Source organism: Paramisgurnus dabryanus, chromosome 20, assembly GCF_030506205.2.
Source record: "Paramisgurnus dabryanus chromosome 20, PD_genome_1.1, whole genome shotgun sequence".
NCBI classification, from domain to species: Eukaryota; Metazoa; Chordata; class Actinopteri; order Cypriniformes; family Cobitidae; genus Paramisgurnus; species Paramisgurnus dabryanus.
In genome coordinates, this window is record NC_133356.1 from 18,386,513 (window position 1) to 18,412,912 (window position 26,400).

The 26,400-nt window shown below is 39.7% G+C and overlaps 1 protein-coding gene across 5 annotated transcripts in view; it reads right to left on the reverse strand.

The window, feature by feature from the left end:
- khdrbs2 (KH domain containing, RNA binding, signal transduction associated 2) overlaps positions 1-26,400 on the reverse strand; it is a 90,600-nt gene that overhangs the window by 14,966 nt on the left and 49,234 nt on the right. For 2 of the 5 annotated variants that reach the window (XM_065296816.2, XM_065296815.2), the window contains exons 5-9: positions 25,171-25,298; positions 21,028-21,226; positions 4,142-4,224; positions 4,005-4,063; positions 373-1,736 (exon numbers count right to left, since the gene is read on the reverse strand). In XM_065296816.2, coding sequence (XP_065152888.1) covers positions 1,639-1,736; positions 4,005-4,063; positions 4,142-4,224; positions 21,028-21,226; positions 25,171-25,298 — 567 coding nt within the window. In that variant the 3' untranslated portion in view covers positions 373-1,638. The remainder of the gene's footprint in view (positions 1-372; positions 1,737-4,004; positions 4,064-4,141; positions 4,225-21,027; positions 21,227-25,170; positions 25,299-26,400) is intronic. The other 3 variants (XM_065296817.2, XM_065296819.2, XM_065296818.2) reach the window with 3 other exon arrangements.

Consider the following 26,400-nt stretch of genomic DNA (forward strand, 5'->3'; position numbering starts at 1 on the left):
AACAAATGGATTGAAAACAGTTGGACAAAGCATGTGTTTTACTATCAAAAAAGTAAACCAATTTGTGGGGCAGGACAAAAGCTGTCAGATAAGATTCGAGAGCAACCATCTTTTTCAGCGTTTCTGGTTAAAATCTTTAGTTTAGCTGGTCAGGTATTAAACATCAGTTTTAGCTTGTTTTAAAAGATGGATTGTTATGATTTGTCTTATGTGTTAGTAAGTCATTTTTGTTGTCACTAGTTAACTTTATTAGTGGATTTAGAGGGCCGAGGCATTTAGTTGGGGGTTAGTGGGGGCAGGTTTACTTTTTGAAGTATAAATAACTTAATTTATGATTGGCATTCGCAACATTAGAGTTATTATTAGGGTTACCTGCTTAACGTCTAGTCATCCTTTCGGTGTCTTAAAACGCGTCAGCATTCAGTTCTAACAGTCACAGAAAAGAGTTCAGGTCTCTTTGGGGCCTCAATAGTGCTGATATTTAAAAGCATTGGTATTACAACACAAATCCAGCCTTTTGATGTTCATTACCATAAAGAGCAGAAGAATATATATGTATAATGTAGGTAGCAAAGATAAAGCATTACATTTAACTGGATCCCATTCACTCCTGTGAGTGAATTGACTGTACTGCATGTCGCAGTACGCAACACCAAAGGCTGGGGAACATCTTATTGTAATGTGGGGACGTTCTTACCTCCTCAATCTCCATATCTTTCTCTAGTGCAGATGCTAGTGCAGACAAGTCGGTCACAATTTTTGTTTAATAAGCTGAAGCTTAAAGAGTGTGTTAAAAAAGATTCAATTTATTGATCTAAACAGTTGATTAACATGTTAAACATTTAAATGACTACTCAAGAGTCAATGAACAATTTAGAGCTAATGTTAAAAATTATTTAACAAAGTTTAATTGTATTAATGTAGCTTATCTAATATTACACAAAATGACGGTTTCTTTTTGTTGCATTTCTTTGTTAAATATGTATATATATAAAAAAAGACATATTAGCCATTTTCTCAGCTTAAACAGGCATTTAGTACTAGACAACCTATCTAATTTTACAAAAATGATCTCATCCTTATTAACAATTATAGCAACACAAGTTTAACAATTATGATCACCTATTTAGAGAAGCTTGCACAAGGCGCTTTACATCCTTTTTATTACATTTTTTATACTGTATGTACAAATACAAGCTACACACAAAGCAAAGCACTTGATGCGGCTACTTACATAGCCAATTGCTTTCAAACCCAATACTGATATCAAAATTAAATATACAAACTCAGTATTTACCGTCATCAAATCAAGAAGTATTAAGAAAGATGTTATTTACAATGTGAGTCTCTTCACTGCGGCGAAGACATTTTTGCTTTCACATAAGTGTTGACTGAGGCTAATTCCATGCTTTACATTTGGGGGACAAACAATGGAAAACTAAAGGAAAGAGCATTCCATGTCGAAAAAAATACTGAATTCAATTTTAAATCCACAATTTCAGATAAAAACAAGGGAACTAGTTGGGATTTCCAGAGTTTGGGGTGAGTTTAAAAACACAATTGACTTATCAATTATTAAGATGCCTTTTTTAGATTATTTCCTAAATTAGGTTGATGATCTGATGATCTGGAGCACCTTTAATATCTACCATAGGGGTGATCTCTGTAGCCCCCTCGACTGAGTCTTGATGCTGGAGCTTTTAGGTTGGGTCGGGATGATATCCACTCCTCTTCTGCTAAAATGAAGGTGATTAAACAGATGAGAAATGCAGAGCTCATTTTCAATCAGGTTCATTAAAAACGAAACATTTTATGTATTTCTGAGCTTAAGGAAGGAGGAGATATAAAACAAATGATGTGTTAGATAAGAAAGATTGCAGCCTCTTTAAACGGCTGAAAGACAATGCTGTGACAATTCATCTGGGGACAACTTTCCTAAGGGCGTAATTTCATGTGACATTAGCCTTTGTTTTTCTTTTTGTTTAAGAATTTTAAAATAAAAAAAATGACCAACTAAACAGCTTACAGATACTGTGTTAAAAAACTTTGAACCTAAAGACTGAAGGCACTGGGACACTCTACTTTTTTTGAAAATATGCTCATTTTCCAGCTCCCCTGGAGTTAAACATTTGATTTTTACCTTTTTGGAATCTATTCAGCTGATCTCCGGGTCTGGCACTTTTAGCATAGCTTAGCACAATCTATTGAATCTGATTAGACCATTAGCATCGTGCAAAAAAACCCCCAAAGAGTTTTGATATTTTTTCTATTTAAAACTTGACTCTTCTGTAGCTACATCGTGTACGCCAGTTATGAGTATAGTCATATCTGCCTAAAAATCAGAGCGTTTAATTTTCCGTCGGACTTAGTACACGATGTAACTACAGAAGAGTCAAGTTTTAAATATGAAAAATATGGAAACTATTTGGTTATTGTTTTTGCGCAATGCCAAGGGTCTATGCTAAAAGTGCTAGCGCCAGACCCGAAGATCATGGATCCCAAAACGTTAAGAATCAAATGTTTAACTCTAGGGGAGCTGAAAATGAGCATATTTTCAAAAAATGTGGAGTGTCCCTTTAAGGGGTTAAACCAAATGTATACATACATCTGTAACTAATGGTACATACTGTATTAGGACCTTTTAAGCTACTGCCCCAGTGATCGCTGGGATACATATTTTGACCAGTCTTTCTAACAGTGTACTAAAAACCTGATACCAAATTATCCAAACAATTCTCAAAAATACTAAGGATCATCTCGGATTATTCAATGTAGAAAAATCTGATTCTTTTGAATAGTGACCTACAAAGGTGCAAGGTCTCTTTTTTATTCCATTTACTGTTCATCCCAGATTTTCAATGTAGTCTCAGCATTGACTGTATGATTCAAAATTCCCTATTCCTACCCAGAGTTGTACATGTTTGGCTCGATCCATTGTCATATATTTCAGAAAAATACGCAATGTCACTATGCCCTAATTATCAGTTACCAAAGGCAGATCAGATGAGGCATGAACTCCTGACTGAGCTCACAGTATGACCCTGCTGTCATTTAAACACAGTATGTGTTGGGAGCCGATGCACCATTAGCCTCTCCAAATGTGATCGCTGGGCCATTGAAGAAACAATCAGTCTGCTTTCAGGGCAAAGAACCCTAACCTTCATTGTTGCTAATGACTGTTTCTTTTACAACACACAGAGAGAAAAGGGGAAAACCCATTAGAGTTCATGTCAAAACTCTATATTACAGTATTCTGTATAATGAGCACCACCAGACTAAAATCTCTCCCTTGAACACATTACATTTAAAAGATTTTCTTCTTCACCGTGAAAGCTATCTCTGACCTTTTGCAGTTTTAACTGCACAACAAGCACGACCTTTCGCAACACAACGAAATCTTGGTTTCTTGTCAAAAAGTGTTGAAATATTAATCGACTCCTGTTCGCACACTCCGCTGTACAATTTGCCACACTGTAAAATGAATGAGCGAGCACGTCTACAATGGGAGACTGGCATTGGTAGAAATGCCAAGAACAGAGGGAATCCTGTATCAAATGTAATCCAGCGAGGGCACATGTTCAAACAGAAAAGTAATGACTGAATGGCCAATCCTACTCTCTTGGTGGGCATCAGCAATGCCTCCAGCTCTCAGCTGGCTTTGGTCCATGATTTCAAGTGCATCTCAAACCCAGCCCTGGGGCACACTAGTAAGGTAAGATGGCAGCTGCTCTGCCATGGGCCTGGGTGATTTAGCAACTGGCAAACGCCAATAGGTGTTTCTTCTTACCTTTTAGCTGTGAAACATTTAACAGCAATATGGAAAATGAATGAGGCATAAGAGGTTTCTTACTGGTACGGGCAATGTGCCATGACTTAGTTTCAGGCCGCCTGCTACATAAACTACTGCTGTGATGAAGTGGATCATCCAAAATGTTTATGAATGTTTTAGGGAACAAAAAGAAAACTCTATGTTGCTTTAGAAGGATTGCAGATCATGCTCTTACCGTAATTATTGTAGGTGTCATCGTTATTTCCTTGTCCATATTCATAATACTCTGAGACACTGTTGAGAAAAAAATATTTGTGAAAACCACGTACAGTAAATAAGTGCAATTCTGTAACAAAATGTATAAATAAATACCTTTTTGACTGATTACTGTAATTGTCATCATAGGCCTCATAACTCTGGTCATCATATTCCCCATCATAACCATCATCATACCCCTGAAAAAACGCAATAGCATAATCACAGATTCAGATGTCGGAGGACTAAATCAGGCTCAATGCAGCGTTCTAATTGTTTAGGGTTGAAAAATCAATGTTTAATTACATTGCAAAGGATTTCTCTAATAAATATACTCCCAGAGTGGAGGTCTGGCACAGATGAATCATGTCCAACAGAAAATATTGATCAATGAGTAAAACGACAATTGTCTCATTTGCCATGTCTGAAGACAAGTGGATAATGCTTGGGTCGATACAGTATGACTGACAAATGAAACAATAAACAGATTAAAACTTCATAATGGGGTCTTAGGAAATTCTTGCATTTTTTTTTTAGCTGTCACTGATATACTGACCAATTATCACACTACACAGCACACTAAATGTGTAGTGAACCTGTTCAGAAAATCAAAAGAAAGCCCGAAAAGTATCAAATAATCAAAACTGACCATTTTGGCCTAATGGCAATCCTGCGGCACTTTTGAATTTCTTCACTTTGGTATGAAAGCATCTGCATAATGTCTTTATAATGAGCTGCCCGGCAGGAGTACACACTATCTTATACCTAATGCCTAAGGCTTAAGCTTAATGCTTAAAATCAAATGGCTTTAAGTGTGCAGTTTTTAAATATTGATGTTCATCCATTTTTGGCCAATAGGCTATTGTTCATGTCACATCAGCATTTAACTTGATTTAGGTTATGCAGGAAATGGACATTCCCCTTCGAGGGAACTCGAGCTGCGTCGCCGAAGCTACGCTATGGGAACGCCCTCTGCGTGATTGCGTCTGAAGCACGTATGTCAAATCAGTCCAATGGTCAAGTGACACGTCATAGGCGGGTGACGTGGGAACCAGGAAGCTATAAAAAGAGCACCCAGCAAGCCAACTTCAGCTCTTTGTGCCTCAGCAAGCGAGTGTGTGTCATTATCATGTCTAAGTCCAAACAAAGTTTTAAGGAGTGTGCTTCCCCGTGTCCTCGTTTCATTACGAGCGAGGACTCGCATCATCTCTGTGTTATGTGCCTCGGGGCACAACACGCACGATCATCTCTTGAGAGGGGTGGTTGTGCACATTGTGATAGGATGCCGCTCCGTACGTTGCGCTCGCGGCTCGCACTCTTCGAGGAGGGTGGGGAGCCGCGTGTTCCCCACGGTTCTGGCCCCGCTGCTGCCGAGGCAGAGCGGAAGCTGCGATCGTGGGGATCACAACTAGATCTCGCGGACGAGCTTGAGACGGGTCTCCCCCTTTCTCAGCCTTCACCCGCGGGATCTAGTGCCCCGTCTCTGGATTCGGAAGCACGCGCTGCGGTTTCTTCCGCCCAGGGTGGGAGCCCAGATTTGCATTTATCGTCGTCCGAGGAAGTCGATATTATGTCTGTCGACGTGGTGGACGCTGAGGAGCCTTCTCATTCGTCCCCCGCGTTCGATGATTTGATGGAGGTTGTTACTAATGCCGTGGCTCGCTTAAAATTAGACTGGCCGGCGGAGACTCAGAGCGCGCGTCCTCAGAGTATGTTAGATGAGCGCTTTTTAAAACAGAAACCTCAACCTTCGCGGCGCAACATGCCTTTCTTTCCTGATCTCCACAGCGAGCTGTCGAGATCATGGAAAGCTCCGTATTCAGCCCGTGTCCATACCCCTCACGCCACCATGTATTCCAACATTGTGGGGATGGGTGAGCACGGATATTTAACGATGCCCCGGGTGGAGCAGACGCTTGCGAGCTATCTCTCCCCCGCTGCGGCGTCATCATTAAAATCGCCTTCGCTTCCCACGAAACCGGTTAGGTTAACCTCATCTTTAGTGGGTAAAGCTTATAAGTCTGCAGGGCAGGCTGGGGCTTCACTGCATACCTTAGCTGTCTTACAGGCGTACCAAGCAGAACTACTTAAAGATTTGGATACCGAGGCGGGGGGTACGTCTGATGTTTTTAAAGAGCTTAAAACCTCAGATAGGGCTTTTCTCTTAGACGCGCCCGTTGCGCCCTCCGGTCTCTTCGGCGATGCCGGTAATACTGTCGTCGAGAGATTTGCGGAGGCTCGTAAGCAGTCGGCGGCGTTCGAACGCTATCTCCCCCGCCGTGCTCTTGATTATAGGGCTGCTGGGCGGGAGCAGCCATCGACATCATATAGAGCATCGCAAAAGCATAGTGTTGCCACTCGTGGTCCCCCTCAAAAAAACTGGGGTTCGGGCGGTCGCGCTCAGACATCATCCAAGCCGAGGGCAGCCCCCAATCGGGGAGAGCCGGCAGTCACCTCACAACACGGTGCCCGTCTCTCCTCGATGCCCTCGGGATGCCAGTGTGTTAACCCCGCCGCAGTGTGTGTTTCGGGGCACAGCGGCTTCATATTCTTGTGTGACTCGTGCGCGGGGCACGCAACACCTCTCTCCGAGGAGGGAGGCATTAATATCACCCAGGTTGAACCCTGCCAGTTTGGTTCAGGGCACCGGGAAAAGTTTAAGCAGTACACAAAAAGCCAGTCTCGAGAGGCTGGTTCCCCTTATAGAAAATTTGGCAGCGTGGAAACTCCTGCCAAACGTGTCTCAGTGGGTTCTGCAAATAATAGAAAAGGGCTACAAAATTCAGTTTTGCAACCAGCCACCCCAATTCAACGGCGTGTTATCTACCATAGTGGGTGCTGGGCAGGCTCTAATAATGGAACAAGAAGTAGAAACACTCTTGTGCAAGGAAGCCATAGAATGTGTTCCTCCTCACAACAGGGAGTCAGGGTTTTACAGCCGCTATTTCATAGTTCCAAAGAAAGACGGGGGGTTACGTCCGATTTTAGATCTACGTCATCTGAACCGGTCTGTTGCAAAACTAAAGTTCAAGATGTTAACTATAAAGCAGATCGTCACACAAATCAGATCCGAGGACTGGTTTGTGACGATAGATCTAAAAGACGCGTATTTTCACATATCTATCCTCCCGCAACACAGGAGATTCCTGAGGTTCGCCTTCGGGGGCGTGGCTTACCAATATCGGGTTCTCCCTTTCGGTCTATCTCTGTCACCCCGTACATTTACAAAGTGCATGGATGCAGCGCTGGCTCCATTACGACTCCGGGGCATCCGTGTCTTAAACTACATAGACGATTGGCTAATTTTAGCCCAATCAGAGAGTATGGCAGCGCAGCATCGAGATGCTGTGCTGACCCACATGAGAGAGCTGGGGTTAAGGCTAAATGCAAAGAAAAGCATGCTCTCTCCAGTACAGAGGACAGCTTTTCTTGGCGTTATATGGGATTCAACGACAATGCAGGCACATCTGTCCCCTGCTCGTGTGGAATCCATTCTTTTGGCTGTAGGCAGAGTGAAGTTAGGCCAGTCACACACTGTAAAACAATTTCAGAGGTTGTTGGGGCTCATGGCAGCAGCGTCCAATGTGATACCCCTTGGGCTGCTTCACATGAGACCGCTACAGTGGTGGCTCAAAACCAAAGGGTTTTCCCCGAGGGGCAACCCGTTCCGTCTGATCAAGGTCACGCGCAGATGTCTTCGTGCCTTAGATCTTTGGAAGAGACCATGGTTTCTCTCCCAAGGACTGATGTTGGGGGCTCAGTTCCGTCGAGTTACGCTGACAACGGATGCTTCCCGCACAGGCTGGGGAGCAACTATGGGGAGCCATCTGGCTCATGGATTATGGGGGGCCAGACAGCTCAGCTGGCACATAAATTGCCTAGAGATGATGGCAGTGTTCTACGCCCTGAGATGTTTCATCCCTCACCTGCGGGGCCATCACGTGTTAGTCCGGACAGACAACACGTCGGTAGTCGCGTACATCAACCACCAGGGGGGTTGGCGTTCACGCCCTTTGTACAAATTGGCGCGGCATATCCTTCTGTGGACACAGGGGAAGTTGCTGTCCCTCAGAGCAGTGTACATTCCCGGGTGTCTGAATCAGGGAGCAGACGTCCTGTCGAGACAGGGGCTGAGGCCCGGGGAGTGGAGGCTCCACCCTCAGGTGGTGGAGTCCATCTGGACGAGATTTTACCAGGCGGAAGTGGATCTGTTTGCGTCCAGAGAGACGACACACTGTCCGCTATGGTTTTCTCTCACACATCCAGCACCGCTGGGTCTGGATGCCATGGTTCAGCCATGGCCGAGGCTACGGCTGTACGCTTTTCCCCCGATCGCTCTGCTCCCGGGAGTTCTGGAAAGGGTTCGTCTCAACAACGTCCGCTTGTTGTTGGTTGCCCCACTCTGGCCGAACCGAATATGGTTCTCGGACCTGGTGTCCCTCCTCGACGGCTCACCTTGGGAAATACCCGTCAGGAGGGATCTCCTCTCTCTGGCGGGTGGTTCGATTCTTCACCCCCGTCCAGAGTTATGGAAACTGTGGGTCTGGCCACTGAGGGGGCCAGACTCATAGAATCTGGTCTCTCAGCTGAGGCTGCTGAGACCATTCTTCACTCCAGAGCTCCCTCCACGAGGAAGCTTTATGCCTTTAAATGGAGAGTCTTTACTTCCTGGTGCAGCAAACACCTGCATGACCCTGTGAACTGCCCAATTGGTACAGTCTTGGAGTTTCTGCAGGAAAAGTTCACCGCAGGGTTATCTCCTTCTACACTGAAGGTGTATGTGGCGGCCATCTCGGCTTACCATGTTCCTTTGGTCGGGCAATCCCTTGGGAGAGACCCGCTGGTGGTTCGCTTCCTTCGTGGCACTCGGAGGCTGAGGCCTGTAGTCCGACCCAGGGTCCCAGCTTGGGACCTGGCCGTTGTGCTGGAAGGTCTGTCCATGGCTCCGTTTGAGCCCATTGAGACCGTTCCAGTCAAGTTTGTGGCACTTAAGACAGTACTTCTGTTGGCAGTCACTTCTCTGAGGAGAGTGGGTGACCTTCAGGCCCTGTCGGTTTCCCCTACGTGCCTTGAATTCGCACCGGGGATGGTTAAGGCTTTCTTGTACCCAAGGCCCAGCTATGTGCCTAAGGTACCGACTAATGTGCCACGACCTGTCGTACTTCAGGCCCTCTGTCCTCCCCCATTTAGGGATAGGAATCAGGAAAAGCTTAACTTGGTGTGTCCAGTGCGAGCACTGGATGCCTATGTTCACAGATCTTCTTTGTGGAGGAGGTCTGAGCAACTGTTTGTGTGCTTTGGCTCGCCCAAGAAAGGCCTGCCGGCGACCAAGCAGACACTCAGTAAGTGGATAGTTGAGACTATCTCTCTGGCTTATGAGACCACTGGACGGCCTTCACCTATCGCCGTCAGGGCTCATTCTACCCGGGGTATGGCAGCCTCTAAGGCCTTATGGCTAGGGGCTTCAATGCAGGATGTCTGTGATGCGGCAGGCTGGTCCTCTCCGCTCACATTCGTTCGGTTTTACGAGTTAGATGTTGGTGCTACGCCTGGAGCCCAGGTGCTCATGTCTTAAGCTGTGCGCGTTTTTACACACAGACAGGCATTTGGTAGTATGGTGTTTTGGTACATCGTTCCCATAGCGTAGCTTCGGCGACGCAGCTCGAGTTCCCTCGAAGGGGAACGTCTCGGGTTACGAATGTAACCATTGTTCCCCGAGAAGGGAACGAGACGCTGCGTCTCCCTGCCATACTCCCTGCATCCCTGTCTCGCCTTGCTTCGGCACAATTTAGCTGAAGTTGGCTTGCTGGGTGCTCTTTTTATAGCTTCCTGGTTCCCACGTCACCCGCCTATGACGTGTCACTTGACCATTGGACTGATTTGACATACGTGCTTCAGACGCAATCACGCAGAGGGCGTTCCCATAGCGTAGCTTCGGCGACGCAGCGTCTCGTTCCCTTCTCGGGGAACAATGGTTACATTCGTAACCCGAGACGTTCTCTTTCTACAGTCCATTTAATTACAGTACATAAAACGGGTGAGCGTATCAATATTTTTGAGAATGTTTATTTCTTTTTGATGATTTAAAGCAAAAAGTCATGGACTAAAGCCATGTGGTAATGTATGTGCTTAAATTACATGATTCTATTAACAAAAACTTCCTTTAACCTTTTTTTTACAACTATTTGGTTTTTATACATGTATTATCTAAACATTTGGATCTGAACTTGCTTATTTACAGTAATTTTGCCTGCATAAAACTACACTATACCTCAATAGGGCACAATATGCTTTGTAAAGACAAATAAATGATAAAAATAAAGTAAAATAACTAATTCTAATATATTAGCTTTATTATTATATTGCAACTCCTCACTAGTTAAGAAAGTTGAAATTAATTGTCAATTCAAGTTGATTAAACTTAAAAATGTAAATGCAACAAGGAATTTTTACAGTGTATAAAAAGTGAAAGTCGAAAGTAAAGGTTAAGGTGAAAGTTAAGGTGAAAGTTACTGTAGGATCAACATAAAAATGACTGAAATTGGTTATACCTAAAAATAGATTTATTTTTTCAACTTAAATTTTCTCAAAGTGAACATTTTAAAGTTGAAAAAACTTAAAGGAATAGTCTATCCATTTTCCATATTAAACTTTGTTATTACCTTAACTAAGAAGAGTTGATACATCCCTCTATCATCTTAGTGCGTGCATGTAAGCGCTGGGGAGCGCTGCAACACTTTGATAGCATTTAGCTTAGCCCCATTCATTCAATGGTATCAAACAGAGATAAAGTTAGAAGTGACCAAACACATCAACGTTTTTCCTATTTAAGACAAGTTGTTAGACGAGCAAGTATGGTGGCACAAAATAAAACGTAGCGCTTTTCTAAGCGGATTTAAAAGGGTAACTATATTGTATGGCGGAACAGCACTTTTGGGAATACTTCGACTCGGCGCAGTAACACTCTCCCTCTCCCATTATGAGAGGGAGAAGGGGAGCGGATTTTTCAGGCGACCTGTATTATATGTGCTGTGAGGTACGGTATTACTCCGCGCCGGGAACTTTGTTTCTATTCTTGCAATTAGCAAAGGCGGATTATCGCCACCAACTGGGCTGGAGTGTCTATTATTCAAGCTCTCGACGGAAGAACATACGGGTGTGAGACGTTTGGAAAAATAGGTCCACAAGTTTACAACGAATGATAAAACACCTGTTGGAATGCATCTATTGCAGCGATTTTTGTGTGAGCATATTAGTGAACACCCCTGACCACTCGGTGCACCTATAAACCTATTATAGAGGTGGGAGGTGAAACAACAAACACACGAAAATTCTTGGGGCAGCCGCATATGTCAAAATTTCAGTCAAAACCGTTTTATTTCATCATAAACAATCTGAAAACAGGGCTTTAAGTGTAAAATACCGAACTTGTCCTTTAATTATGTCTGTGTATAATATGCTGTTATGTTTTACCTTGATTACTTAATTTATTGGCCTTTTCTTAAAATGCTACTTAATATTTTCGCATTCATTGAAATCCATATTATTAAGTTGTCCTTACTCAAAATATCAGTTAGTTCAATAAACTTGCAAAAATTGTTGGAAAATGTTGTCTTAATTTTATTGAGTTAGATCCAAGAAACAGTTTTAAAAGTGTATGCTGATGCATACAAACTCCACTTAAATGCTAAATGAATCATTAGTGTAAAGTTCAGATATCTCAAAACACTTGCTAAATTTAATTAGGCCCAATCTGTCAGAAAAACCTGGGCAAGCAATAGAAAGCATTTAGATTCTGTTGTTTCTACTTACATTCAAATTCTGCACAGCATTCTGGTTTCATGCGTATGAAAAAGGATTAGACTAAATTAAAGTTAAGGATTATGCCAGGGATTAAGTTGTTCAAGTGATCAAACACAGAAGTTTCCTTCCATTTCTTTCGTCTCCTAGTAATGAGGTCAGAGATCTGTCCTCTTCTCACTAATTGACCGGTTTGTTAACATTGCCTGTTGATAGAGAGCTATCTTAAGCAGCAGAGGATGAAGAGGCAGCATATTTCAGAACATGTCAATCACACTTGCACACCAGCAACAGCTTTCATAGGAAATGTGTTTTAGCATTGAGGGGTAGTTTGTGACATTATCATTTAGTAGGGTCATTCCATTATGAGCAAAATGAATACTTGGTTTTACTACTGACGGAAACGAGGACGCATGCTTTTAGTCTACTGAAAACAGTGAAATAGTGAATAGTGAACTGAAAATTTACATCCAAAAGGAATTGATGTTCTAGTGTTTATTGATGTGGTAAATTTGACAAGCCAAATACATTACATAAGCAAGACATAAAGTACTTGGCAGTAAAAGCATGCAACAATGTGTTACATACTGTACAGGAAAGCAAAAAACCCTCAGCATCCATGCAACACTATCTGGCCAAGATATCACACACTATAATGATAACAACAATAATGTGTTGTTCAAAAGGTCCTTGCGTCTGACCTTTTTGACTTTAACATGCACTTACAAACCACTGTGCATAACTGGAGGAGGCTCTAGTTAATGGTGCTTGATGGTTACATTTCAACACTCATTTGAAAGCACAATTAACTCTGCTCATATTAAGCAAGCTAACAGGAAATAAATCAAGTGTTAGAGAGCCCAGCAAAGAGTAATTAATATAGCAGACAGCCAAAGGTCTTTAATACTCGGCTTCATTATCAATTGACAACCACCAACACCTCACGACAGTGACTGATCTGTGTTTGAGCCAACAGCCGAATATGTTTTCACATTTTAAGAATGGAACAGAAAATGGATGGTTGAAAATCTTTTTGTCTGTGGTTTCGTCTGGAAACCTCTTTGTCTGGCACACGCTTAGTCTATACCGATTTCTCAGAGCTAATCATTTCTGCTTGAAATATGAGCAAACATGGGCTTAAGGCCAGAGAGAGCGAACGTCTGAAATATCCTGACGTATGGCATCCAATAAGCTGTATTTCTGTTTAACGGCCCATTGTGGTTCTTGCAAAAACTGAGTGATTTATAATTCTCTCAAACGTAATCAAAATAAGATTCGGTACTTAAATGCACAGCAGTTTGATTTTAAAAGGAAAATGTATAGGTGTCAAGTGACATATAGGTTTAGATTGTCAGATAAATACAGTATATTGTGAATTAAACACAGTGTGTATGACAGAGGGGATGAAACAAGGTGATGAATATATTAATAAATACTACTGTGCATCTAAGATCCCTGATGGAAATTTTAATAACTGATTTTATGGACAAAACTGCATTTGGATCATTATTAGATCATTTAAATTTGAGCTACTGTATTGACAATGGTTTGCAAATGAACCATTACTGTATACAACTATTAATAGTTAGTTTACCTCATAATAGCAATTTCATTATTTGTTGCAACTGACTAAATAGATTACTTTCCAAACCAAATCTCATTGAATCTTTCTAGCTTTGTTATTGTGTGCTGCCTGTTTCATATCTATTGCTCACGACATTTCAATGCTGAAGTGAAAAGATTTACAAAGCCTTTGCCTCAGGCAAATATTATCACAAATAATTTAATCAAACAAATTATGGTCTGCGCGTCGGATTCGATTTTATTTTTCTTCTCAGCAAAGGATGACGCCCCTTAACAACAGAAAATGGAAATAATTGGTATGTGTATTCATATAGCATGACAGCCCGTTGAATATTTTTACATCAGAGACCCAAGAACAACCACATGAATATTTATGAGCTAAAGGAAAATTGGAGGGAATTCTGAATCCGCAGGCTTGAGTGAAAAATCAAGACCATACATAGTGAATGCAACACAAATGTGTACTCTGTTGATAACTATGATATAGGACTTGTATGCCAGTAATCTTACAACATCGATACAGGAGTTTAGTCTTGTTACTTGTTACATAAACTTTTACAATCACCCAAATAAAAGAACTAATTCAGTGACCTGATGACAGGCATTTAGATATTACTGCTACAATAACCTTCAGAAACAGAGCTTGCTGTTACCGAGCAATCTACTGCGCATTTGCAAATCATGTCGAAATAAATTTTAATAGGGGTTATTTCATGCACAACAAGTGTGGCTGTAATAGCCATAGCAACTGATTCAGTAATGACTAACCAGGGAATATACAGCAGACTGTACAATGCACAAGGCCTAATATTTGCATATAAAACAGTTTAATCTGTAAAGCAAACACTCTTTTATTATTTTCATAGAAAGTAAATGCAACTTTCCATATTTTTAACTGTCCGTGCAAAGACAGGAATCCTAAATCGCAGACCTGGAATAATATGCAGGGCCTTCAGGCATTTCACCTGGCTCACGGTGAGGAGAAAATGATTAAACTCCTTCTTGAGATGCGTGTCGTACATCTGTTTTATTAAACGAGGAAGTTCTGCATGAAGAATTCCATTTTAATAATTAGTTCACCTGAGAAATGTCAAGTCAGCGCTGTAGAGAAGCCCATTGTTAAAAAACAATTACAGCCCTGGTGCGAACCTTCCTTTGATATAGTGCCAGTGAGCTTTTCCTAACATTTCTATTCTCCACCATCAATTGGCTCTTAGTATGCGAAGTGGTGTGCGATACTGTGTATTTAAGGGAGTTTTTAAAAGGTCAACACTCAAGAGCTTCTTTCATTGACCCAGTTCATTTATTCATTCACACTGACCTAGCCGTGACCTTAAGATGTATGTGTTATGCTTATAAATTCATTTTCAAATGTTTCAAATTAGAATCTGATTCTTCCTTATTCATTGAACATAAACCATTCACACATTTCTGTGGCTGAATTGAATGATGACTATTTACAGTAAAAGAAGTAAACACAATTCTGGTTAATCCTCTATTATGTTTTATGTTAGCATTTAATCCTGCATAATTAGGTTTTGTGATTTCATCCATCACATTTGCTAAACATTTTAATCTTATTTGGCTATTTATGAGGTCATTGACACTGATTGGATGAATAGGGTTATAATTTGCATATAAATGAGGCCAAAAATTTGACAAATACAGCCCATATTAGGCATGTACTCGTTTATCTGTAAAAACATAACCATATAGACGGTTTCATCTGTGAACTTCCGATCTTTATTTATTTATAGGTCTGGCTAAACTGATCTCTGAAACAAATACCTTGTCGAAAAAAAATGTTTTGGTTTGCCAGGCATAGATCACCGCTGTGAGGAGAGGTTTTGCAGACAGGTAAGAATACAAGGAACTGTAAACAGTATACATTAATTTTACACGTTACATCAGTGTAGTAGTTGCAGCTGGGTTGCCGGTAACTTACCGTAGATTTAAATTTATGTTTTTTACTGGCAACATTTTGTTCAAAGTTAAATGAACATTAAACATTTAGTCTTTGTCTTTACAGAGTAGCCTAAAACAAAACAAAAACAGCATCAAGCAAAACATTCTGGGAAACAAAATCTGAAGCAAAAACAAAAAAAGGTTGATGATGATTTCTGGTTCCCAGAATGGTTTGCATGAGGCTGTTATTGTAAAGTTTTATTCTGTAAATATAAAGACTTGTTAATATTTAAAATTTATTTAACCTTGAACAAACTCTTGCCAGTAAATAACATTATTTAAATCTACGGTAAATTACCGGCAACCCAGCTGCAATAACATTGTAATTTCTACGATTTTTTTTACAGTGTAGGTATGTTGCTAACTCCGCTGTTGCGGCTGACTTTCTGGTTCTGCCTAACGAAACTTACGTTTTCCTCAGGCGGCGCGAGGTGTTGTGGAAAATAATCATTCTGTTGGTTTGTTGATGGCGAAATTTCTGAGTTTTTATTGTTAACACCACCGGAAGAACCATAGGTACCTTCTCGTTTTCAGTCACCACCTTTCATTTTTTGCTAATGGCCGTGCACGCTCGCCAAAGTCTATTGTTTGTAAAATCGTTGTTGTTTTTGCTGAAGTTGATGAAAGACATTCTTGAAATTGTAATAGACATTTAGTTTAATTGCTAAACTACAAATGCACGAAATTTTTATACAGTACATTTGAAAAACGACCATGGGAGTTTTACCACCCCCAAAATCTGCTTGAATGGACAAAGAATGTGAAGCAGCCGTATAGCCATGTAGTAGATATCTGTATATATTAGAATGTGGGCGAAATGTAATGTAAAGGTAAAACAATAAAATAGTTATCAATTGAAAATTTTTGTTTTTAATCTAAAACTTAGTAAAGGAGTTTAGATACGAAACCATTTGGTTAAAAACACATGAGATCTTGTAGCCAATCTTGGGGTTATTAGCGATATTCTGAATAGTGTTATTGGGTGTAATTAGTTATATATATATATATATATATATTAGTTTTATATATATAGCCAATATCTCAAAGTTCTGGCAAAATGTTTTTGTAATTTTCATGATTCGGTCACACATTTTCTTGAATTGGGAAACATGGGACAAAATAAAGTGGTGATTTACGAGTTTCAAATGGCCGGTATTTTGTTATTCTTGAACCCATAAACATGATCTTGGTCTCATTTAAAAGCTTTTTTCAAGCTCTTTCTATCTGAACAACTAGTTTTAGCATTTAAACATTTGCAACATACCTAGTAGTAGTTGATACGCGTACAATGTGATATATGATCAAAATAAATGGTAACACTTTACTTGAATGGGGTGTTCATAAGACTGACACGGCACCAACTATCATAAAGTGTCATTTGTTAGATTGTGTCATTTTTAACGCAAAGATCACATTGTTTGAAATGTCTTTGTTATGACAACTTGACATCAACCAATACATGATAACTTGTCATAAATCTGTCATAAACATGACGTAATAATAAATATCAAACTCAAGAAACTACCTATCTTTATGGGCTAACATTGCATTAAATGTCATTTAAATGCATTAAGTATTAATACTATGTCAAATCATTTTAAATACCATTTCAAAAGATTATACTTAACTTTATGTATGTGCACATTACACACAAAGGGTTCTTAAATTTTCTGACATAAAAGAAAAAACGAACAAAACATTTAATTAATTAATGTGATGTAATTGACTGTTTTGCATCTATGTGGACCCAACACTGCATGGCTGTACCCATTATTGTATGTTTTCAATTAATTTTAGTTGAATCAGTCTCCAAATGCAATAAAATGTTTTTTTTATTTTTTATTTTAATTATTAATTATTGGATGATTGATTTTTTTTAACACATGCAGGAAACTTACAAAAACATTATGAACTGAAAAATATTCATGACGTCGTTATAAAACTATTTGAGAGAGTATTAACACTTAATGACATTTTAATGACAAATTATATTTGTACCACTGTAGTTGAGGTCAAGAAAAATATTCATGACGCTGTTATAAAACTATATGACAGAGTATTAACACTTAATGACATTTTAATGACAAATTCAATTTGTATCACTGGTTAAAAAAAAGTGATCCATTATGTTGTCTGGGTAATGTCAAGTTGTCATAACAAAGACATCCCAAACAATGTCATCTTTGCATCAAAAATAACATAACTGAACAAATGACACTTAATGACAGTTTTATAAACGTGCATAAAATCTCCTTCATGCTCATGGCACGTGTCATGTCATGATTATGAATGTGTCATGTTAGTCTTACAGTATGAACACCCCTTCAAGTAAAGTGTTACCAAATAAAAGTACTTTTCATTTAATTCCCTTGTAATCAGAAATCAACTGCTGTAAAAGGACTCTGCTGTTATTTATTCTATCTGGAAGTCTACCGCAAGTTGCGTTTAGTTCACAAAAGTTATCTGTTTATGTTGTAGCTGCTGAAACCGTCTATAAATCTTCTCCTGCTGTTTTGAGTCATCTAAAATGTACAAAAGCAAAAACAAATAACACAGTCTCCTCATAACTCGAGTTATATCCCAGATGCTGAACACAGCGTGTGAAAGTTTATGTGATTGTACAAAACGTATAAATATTTCATAAGGTAAGCACTGTTTAGTTTATGATTCTGTGGTTCTATGTTCCTAAACAAAAATGGTATTTTAGCACTGAATTGTTTTACACTGTATAGTATTAGCACAGCAATGTTCCACTAAAGCTAACGCTCAAGTTAACAGTGGTCTTAACACTGTACATGTGAAACATTAAGAAAAAACAGATACAGTATGCAGCGTGAACAGCACAAAACATTCATAGAAACTGAAGACTTTAGATAATAACAGGGGGCTTCAGTGTTGTTACTATGAATGACGTAAGTCTCGCCTTTCAGCCAATCATAAAGGAGGTTTGTACAGAGTGTTGTGAAGCACTTACAGTATGTTGTAGATGATGCAATCTTGATAAAGTGTTTATTTAGCGCATTTTGACATTAAGAAACAATACAGTTGATGTCAGGTTTAGTTTTCTTCATGACCACATTCAGATGTCTGTTTATGTTGTGGGTAGAAAAAGGGGCAGCAGCTCAAGCACAGAGGAGTGGCAGAACGCTTTGTAGAAAAGTGAAGAGGCTTTTGAGAGAGCACTTGTGATGTCTGAGTAGAGCTGTTATGCTGAGAGGAAGAAGAAGAGGCAGTCTGGCACGACTCGGCTGATGTACACAAGAGCTGTGATTAACTGCATTCAAATCCCCACCAACAAAAAGAGCAGAACATCGCCACACAATGAAGAGAGCATTCCTGTGTCTTTCTTCTTGATAACTGAAACCTGGATAACAGCTTAAGTTTGTATCAAAGCCGATGGTGAAATGTAATATATATATCACTGTCAGGTGGAAACCTTGTATCTCCATATTTTTCATTCAAAAATCAATACTACTAGTCCCCTCTTATAACTGTCAGTGTGTTTTGCAAATACTTAACAATGAAAAGTATTACATAAATAGTGGGACTAAACAAAAAATCCATTATAATGACAGACAAATCACACATCTGATAATTGCTGGTTAAAAACTCTATTTGAGGAGTTCAGATGTCAAACACAGATGTGTTCACACTGCAAGTCTTAATGCTTAATTCGGATATTTTGCTCAGATCTGATTTTTTGTTTGGATGTTCACATTACCTTTTTAAAATGTGGCCTATATCAGATATTTGCTGTTTCGAACTGACCAGCATCCGCAAATGAACAATAACAATGACGTCACAGGCAGCACGCCGTTAAGCTAGAGGTCTTCTCGGGTCCAAAAAATGTACCCGACCCGAAATGACCCGAATCACTTTTTACCCGAACCCAGGCAGAACGAAACCCGGCTGGTCTCGCAACCAATTTGGCGAGCTGCTCCATATGTTTTACTTTGTTATCTGATGACGACACCAAGGTATCCGTTAAAATGTACATTTAAAATTAACTTCACATTTCTGTCTCAATGACAAAATTAACCTACCGCCAGCCACACAATGTCGCAAGCGCTCTTGTCCAAGAGGAGAGGTTTAAAAAGAACATTGACGCACAACACGAGAGAGAGAGTTCGGGTCTTCAGGTTTGTTCGAAAAAAACACATTCATCTTAATTTACCCGAGACCGGATGCCACTATTATTATACCCAACCCGTGTCCGAGGCACACGTGAAACTTTTAAACCCGAACCTCGGGTTTTCGGATCTAAGTGGACCCGTGAAGACCTCTACGTTGCGCTAAAGTTGGCGAGGTTATGGAGGAAGTAAGCAATTTTGCTTTTCTTTCAAAATGTTTGTGTAATGGCAGCCGTAACATTAATGAGCAGGTGCTGAGGATGAAAATAAAGAGAAAAAGAGAGCAAAATTAGCTATTTTGACCTTTTGTGGGGTTATGGCTGCAAATTCACTACAGAGGTCCGTGTGGATATGGAGACAAAGCCAGGAGTGGAGGGAATGTGATGGTAGATTGACATAAAAGTTGCATCAAATCCGCCATGGTTGTTCACACTGTGGCCACATTGGAAAAGAATGGGACCTTTAAGAGCCACATCTTCTCATCTTTTCTTTTTAAAGTTTATCCATCTCTTTTTAAGCAATACATTAAGCCTGTGACCAGAATTTTTCAGGTTTTAAATATTCTCTTTGCAGTTGAAAATAGTTTTTTACCAGTGATACTTTATGCAGAACACTGCAGTTTCTGCAAATATACACCAAATTAGATGCAATTAAAAAAAAATAAAATGACAAATATATTCATGAATTGTAAGAAAAAAATCCCAAAGGATGGGCAAGGCTACATTTTGAAACTGCTTATTTCTCAGTCCACCTTTATCCACCTGCGAACTTCAGACCCAATTACTCACAGAAAAATGTCCACGTTTTGGAAGTGTCGAATAATATAGAGGCTCCCTAGCAGAACTCAATTCACACTGGTAATGAGCCTGTACTCCACCATTTCTTCATGCAGACAGAGCAATCTGCCACAGAGCTACACGTATAGGACTACATTTGGGAAAAAGCTCAGTGGGAACCGAATCCATGAGATATTGCCTTTTTAATTTGGTTTGAGTTTGACGTTCACTTGGATGCAACTTGTCAAAAATAACCTTGAGCACAAAAACTTTTTTACAAATGATAAAAAAAGCTTCCACATTAATTCTTGATTATCCTTAGTCATATTACCAATACTACATATGTGATGATCACCAAATATCTGTATACTTTACACTATTATTCGTCTTTTACACCACAAAGTTGTTCTTTATGACAACATGTGGACTTGCAATGAATGGTTTTCAGTCTGTTAGAATGTGTTGTGCCTGCACTATTTCATTAAGCATTAAATAGAAGGCAGCTTCTGTAAGGTTTTTCAATTAGTTTGATTTAAGGGATCATAAAAGGTATCTTACTAGTGTGTATGTGTGTGTGTAAGCAAGACTTTCTGTAGATGCTTTGTACCCAAACTTCATCATTAAATTGACAAAACTGACGAGCATGTTCTCCACTAGTCTTTGGTACCCAAAATTGTACCCTATTTTCAAACTCAAACAACCTAATGGAAATACGATCACTAAATACACTGGATATGAGTTCACTTACATAGTCTTCGTATGATTTGTGCGTGACCTGCAGTATCGATGGTCTGTATCCAGGGGTCCCTGGAGATCCTCTGGCCCGGGGTGCAGATACTCCTCGAGCAAGTGTGGGTGTGGGGAGGGAGGTGCGTGTACCCACAGTTCCTCTGGGTGCTGCCGCTCCTCGTCCAAGTGAAGGGGGTGGAGCTGCACCTCCTCGACCTCTAAAGACACATAATCAGACAGAGATACGTTACAATAGTCTGCTTATACTTTATCTTTTTATTTATTCCAAAACATAAAAAACAAGCTATCAAAATACACAATAAAAAATGTACATCTGTTTAATCTTCAAAAATTCTGAATCTTACAACAAGCTTTACTTCTTCGATTTATTTTGTTATATTTATGTTTAAATAGTTTTGCAATAAAAAAAACAAAGATCTCCTTTCTCTTGCCCTAAACAATATGGGTCTGTTTCCTGGACAAGGCTTATCCAAGTTCAATACTAAAATGTATGTTTGAGATGTCTTAATTTTAAAACATCTTGCAAGATGTACACCAGTATTGTTTTTCACAAGGTGTGTTTGTAAAAAACGAATTAAAGGGACACTCCACTTTTTTAAATAGGCTAATTTTCCAGCTCCCTAGAGTTAAACTATAGATTTTTACAGTTTTGGAATCTATTCAGCTGATCTCCGGGTCTGGCGATACCAAAGAGTATAGAAGAACAAGAGGGGAAACTCTGAAACTCTGATTCGTTTTTGGCAACAGCCACTAGGTGGGGCTTCAGTAGCGCGGCCGCCATTTTGGAATGAAAATTCTCACAGCCAATTCATTCTCAATTCATTCCCAGCGAATCTCACAGCCTTACACATTACAAATCTTACACATTTACTACTATTATTAGTTACCAACTCCACTAGGTATGAAATATATTTTGTACATATTAATCCCCTGGATCCCGCTACAAACATTATAATTATAGAACATGATGCATCTGTTATCCTATAATTGCCACTTTTTGGACAGTGGCTGTGTTATTTTTTACTTAATCCATTTCGAGCAATTCAGATGTATATGTGTGTATATGTGTATGTATATCACTGCATGAAAAGAGCTGTATACGGACAAATACGGAATGGGAAATCCCTGCTAAACTTTAGGTTTGCCAGATTTTTGAGGCAGAGTGCTTGGAAAGGTAATACACCAAAGTAAACCCGTGAAACATCCAGAAACCTTACGTTTGTGGATGTATAAAGGAACTGGTGGAAGTTTCCAGGAATCCTTACAGCTGGTTGTGAGGAGCGGTGGGTGTGAGGTGTGAACGGCTTTTTATATGTTAATGACCCACAGGTAGAGGTGTCTTCTTTGTTTTCAGAGCTGAGTGGGGTGGGGTGGGGGGTTAACCATGTCTCTTTAAGACAGCACATACAGTATTATGTGTGGATGAGTTTATGTCGGTATGTATGCATGTAAAGTTAGCCTATATAAAAGTGGAAGACTCTAAATATCTGAAAATAAGCTGTAAAAAGGGATTAATGATCACTGGTCAGATTGTATGTTATTCTGTGTTATCATCATTCAGTTTGAATTTGATCTTTTAATGTACAAAGTAGCTGATATTGCCATTACTTCTAGTTGACTCCCAAGTCGCTTTCATTCCAAAATGGCGGATTCGGGGGACTTTAGCTGGGCGCTGGTGTTGCAATGGGAAGTTCTATTGACTTTCACTTCTTGTCAATATAAGTTCTTTGGCGCTACCACTTTTAGCATAGTTTAGCACATTCTATTGAATTTGATTAGACCATTAGCATCACGCTAAAAATAACCAAAGAGTTTTGATATTTTTCCTATTTAAAACTTGACTCTTCTGTAGTTACATCGTGTACTAAGACCAACAGAAAATTATAAGTTGCAATTTTCTAGGCCGATATGGCTAGGACTATACTCTCATTCTGGTATAATAGTCAAAGACTTTTCTGCTGTAACATGGCTGCAGCAGGCGTAGTGATATTACGCACTGCCCAAAAATAGTCCCCTGCTATTGAAAGTTACTAAGGGGAGTATTTTCGGCTGCTGCACAATGTCATTGCGCCTGCTGCAGCCATGGTGCGGCAGCAAAGTCACTAATTATTACGCCAGAATGAGAGTATAGTTCCTAGCTATATTGGCCTGGAAAATCTCAACTTTTAATTTTCTGTCGGTCTTAGTACACGATGTAAGTCAAGTTTTAAATAGAAAAAAAATATCCAAACTCTTTGGTTATTTTTAACGCAATGCTAATGGTCTAATCAGATTCAATGAATTATGCTAAGCTATGCTAAAAGTGGTACCACCAGACCCAGAGATCAGCTGAATGGATTCCAAATAGGTAAAACTCAAATTATTAACTCTATGGGAGCTGGGAAATGTGGACTGTCACTTTAAAAGTCCTAATATAACTAAAGCCTAGTCCTGGATTAATCTAAACCCTGTCTGGTAAACCGCCCTCAATGTTTTAACACAGACACTTTAATAAAACTTGAATCCACTCCATAACATCCTTCATAAAGCACAATATTGATTGGACAGAGTTCTGTGTAGCCACATAAAAAATCTGGTTTTTATAGTTTATCAGCACAGAGCCATGCAGTTCATGATTGTTTGATATTACTGCAATATTCTGTGGAATCACCTACCCCACTAAACTCTTTTTGCAGTGACAACAGTACAGTAATTTGGTGCAGCACGATTGTTTACATTTGAAAAATTTACATTTGGTGTGTGAAGATTTACTTTTGCTGCAGTGAGCTGCTGTTAGCTGTGTTTTTATCTTCAGCAGCCCATTAAAGTGCTGTGAACCATTCTACCAGTGACACAATAATGTTAGACAGCTTAGTTTTCAAAGATATTGCAATCTTCATCTGCCTCAGTCCAATTCACAATTCTGCTCATGGTTACACATTGTACCAGTCGAGCGAAACGCATTGTTATAGTCTTCAATAACCAGCTTTAGAACATACTGTTATATGGGCATTCAGTCCAATAAGGGACAGCGCTCTGCTGAGCTCTACTGGATTTAGTGCTTACGAATTTTTAAAAGCTGCCATGCGCAGGTGTCCTTTTTAGGACAATAGACAAACGCATCGCTACACCTTTCTGGTGGAATGAAGAGGTGAGTTTGTTCGTTTCTAGTCTCATTTTTCTGACCCGATTGCTGGTGCAAAACAGCAGATGGAGTTGGCAGTGCCGATGAATGGCAGATGTTTCGGTCAGCAGACATCTACATTCCACCCATCCATATCTGAAGATACTACAGAGTAATGTGCTCATCAGTGTTGTTTTTCTGTACTGATTTGCGGTAATGACTTCTCAGAGCACATCAGAGGTGGGGCTTTATGGGTTTATCCATAAGAAATGGCAAGCGAAGAGACCGGATTCGGAATTTATTACCTGGGGTAGTGCAAGCTGTCGCTGTTGTGTGGGGAAGTATACAGGGATCTAAAGATTTAAACAAGCCTGAGCAAGTATGGAATTTATGAAATAAACATTAAAGAGGGAGAACTTGGTGTAAATAATGTATGATGGTACATGTAAGTTATGCTTTTGATGTGAACAATTAAAGCCTCACCTGCTAACCTGATTAATAACTCTGAGCCTCTGGGTGTTTTCATTTTTAAATAGTGCACAGATGTGTGGCTGTGAGAATTAGGCTTCTTTTGGAGTTAAAAGAGAAGTTCACCCAAAATGATCTTATAATTTATTTACCCTCATGCCATCCCAGATAAGTATGACGTCTTCCTTTCTTCATCGGAACACAAAGGAATAATTTTAGATTCATTAAATTTTACATTCTGTACTTTTGCCTCATATTCATCTCACAGATTTCTTGTCTCCAGAGCAGTTTTGTCTTACTGTCACAATAATTATGAAAGGAACTTTACATCAATTTATCCAAATGACTCACAGGATCTCGATGCGCCAAACACATATTTTGAAATTACAAACCACACAAATGATGTGCTACATACATGTTGTGATGAACTTCGCATCATGCACCCTCAAAAAAAGAAGTCACTGGCCGCCACTGTTGAGACCGTTTACCATAAATTAATAAAAATAATGTCTTGACGTACAATATGACTCCAGTATTGTACACAAATGGTTAAATTAAGATTTACTATACCTGGTGGTGGCTGCAGAGGCCAGACGTAAACCACGCCCCCGAACAGTTCTTCCTCTGCTTGTATCATCTGAGCCATTTAAGTAGGAAAGCTCACGAAGCTGCTCCTGTCTTATCTCATCATTGTAATCCTATGAGTGGTTAAAACAGCAAACATCACATACAAATGTATTTATATACCAATAATTAACATTGACAGATACTGTTATCTACAGAAGCTATACTTTTTTTGTCATTTTCTGGCTTTCAATGTCTTTGTTGCTGTTATAGGGCCATGCGCTAACCAGCTGAACCCAAGAAGTGTGAAGGTGTTGTATATGCATCTTATATGAATACTACTTCTCAATTCCTGACAAAAATAAATAATTCAGTTGGATACACATTTTGCATGCACCGGCATCAAAGTAACTCCGCTACAATTGCATTCCCAGAATGTTGGCAGGAAGTCTTAAATTGCTGACTTAAAAACAAGGAAAATAAACAAAACCTGTTTTATCTGGTTTATCAAAGGACAAAGTATGTTTTTGCTTACATATTGGCCCAAAGACATATTGATAAAAGATGGCATATGATGCGTCGTCCAACACACGCCGTGATGCCAGCACATCTCTCATATGGAATGAGAGGAATGAAAGAGGCAGGAGAAAAATGGAGCGCGGTGGCTTATTAACTTTGTTTGACATCAGCTATCAGTGCATTGTTGTGAAAGAATAATTCCACTTTCTGCATTTAAAAATTCCCTCTCTCATTTGATCGAACATGACAGGGCCCTGAATCACAAGGCCGATTACAGAGTGGATAGCGCTTATTTTATTATCATGTCACTGCCACAGGCAGATAAACGGAGCCTCATTTCCACCAGCCACTTATTTTCCTTCCTGTTTGGCACAGCAGCTGGGTACAGGCAGGCAAATATCAGACACGGCAGTTAGAGGAGAGTGCCTTTTTCATCCAGATATGCTCGACAATCAATAAAGATTGCATCGTTGCGGTTTAGAGCTTTTTCTGTGGCCACTTAGTTTTCTTTACTGTCAGTTACCTAGGAATAATTGAGGAGCTCAACGTGCAAAAACCTCTACAGGCTACCAAAGATGAGATAATATAATGCTCTCGGCACATAGTATAGACGGTTTCAGTAGTAACAACATAAACGACATCGTGGAAAAAAATCGAACTTCTAGTAAACTTCCACAAAGAATCAATAACAACAGAGTCCTTTTAGAGTAATTTGAT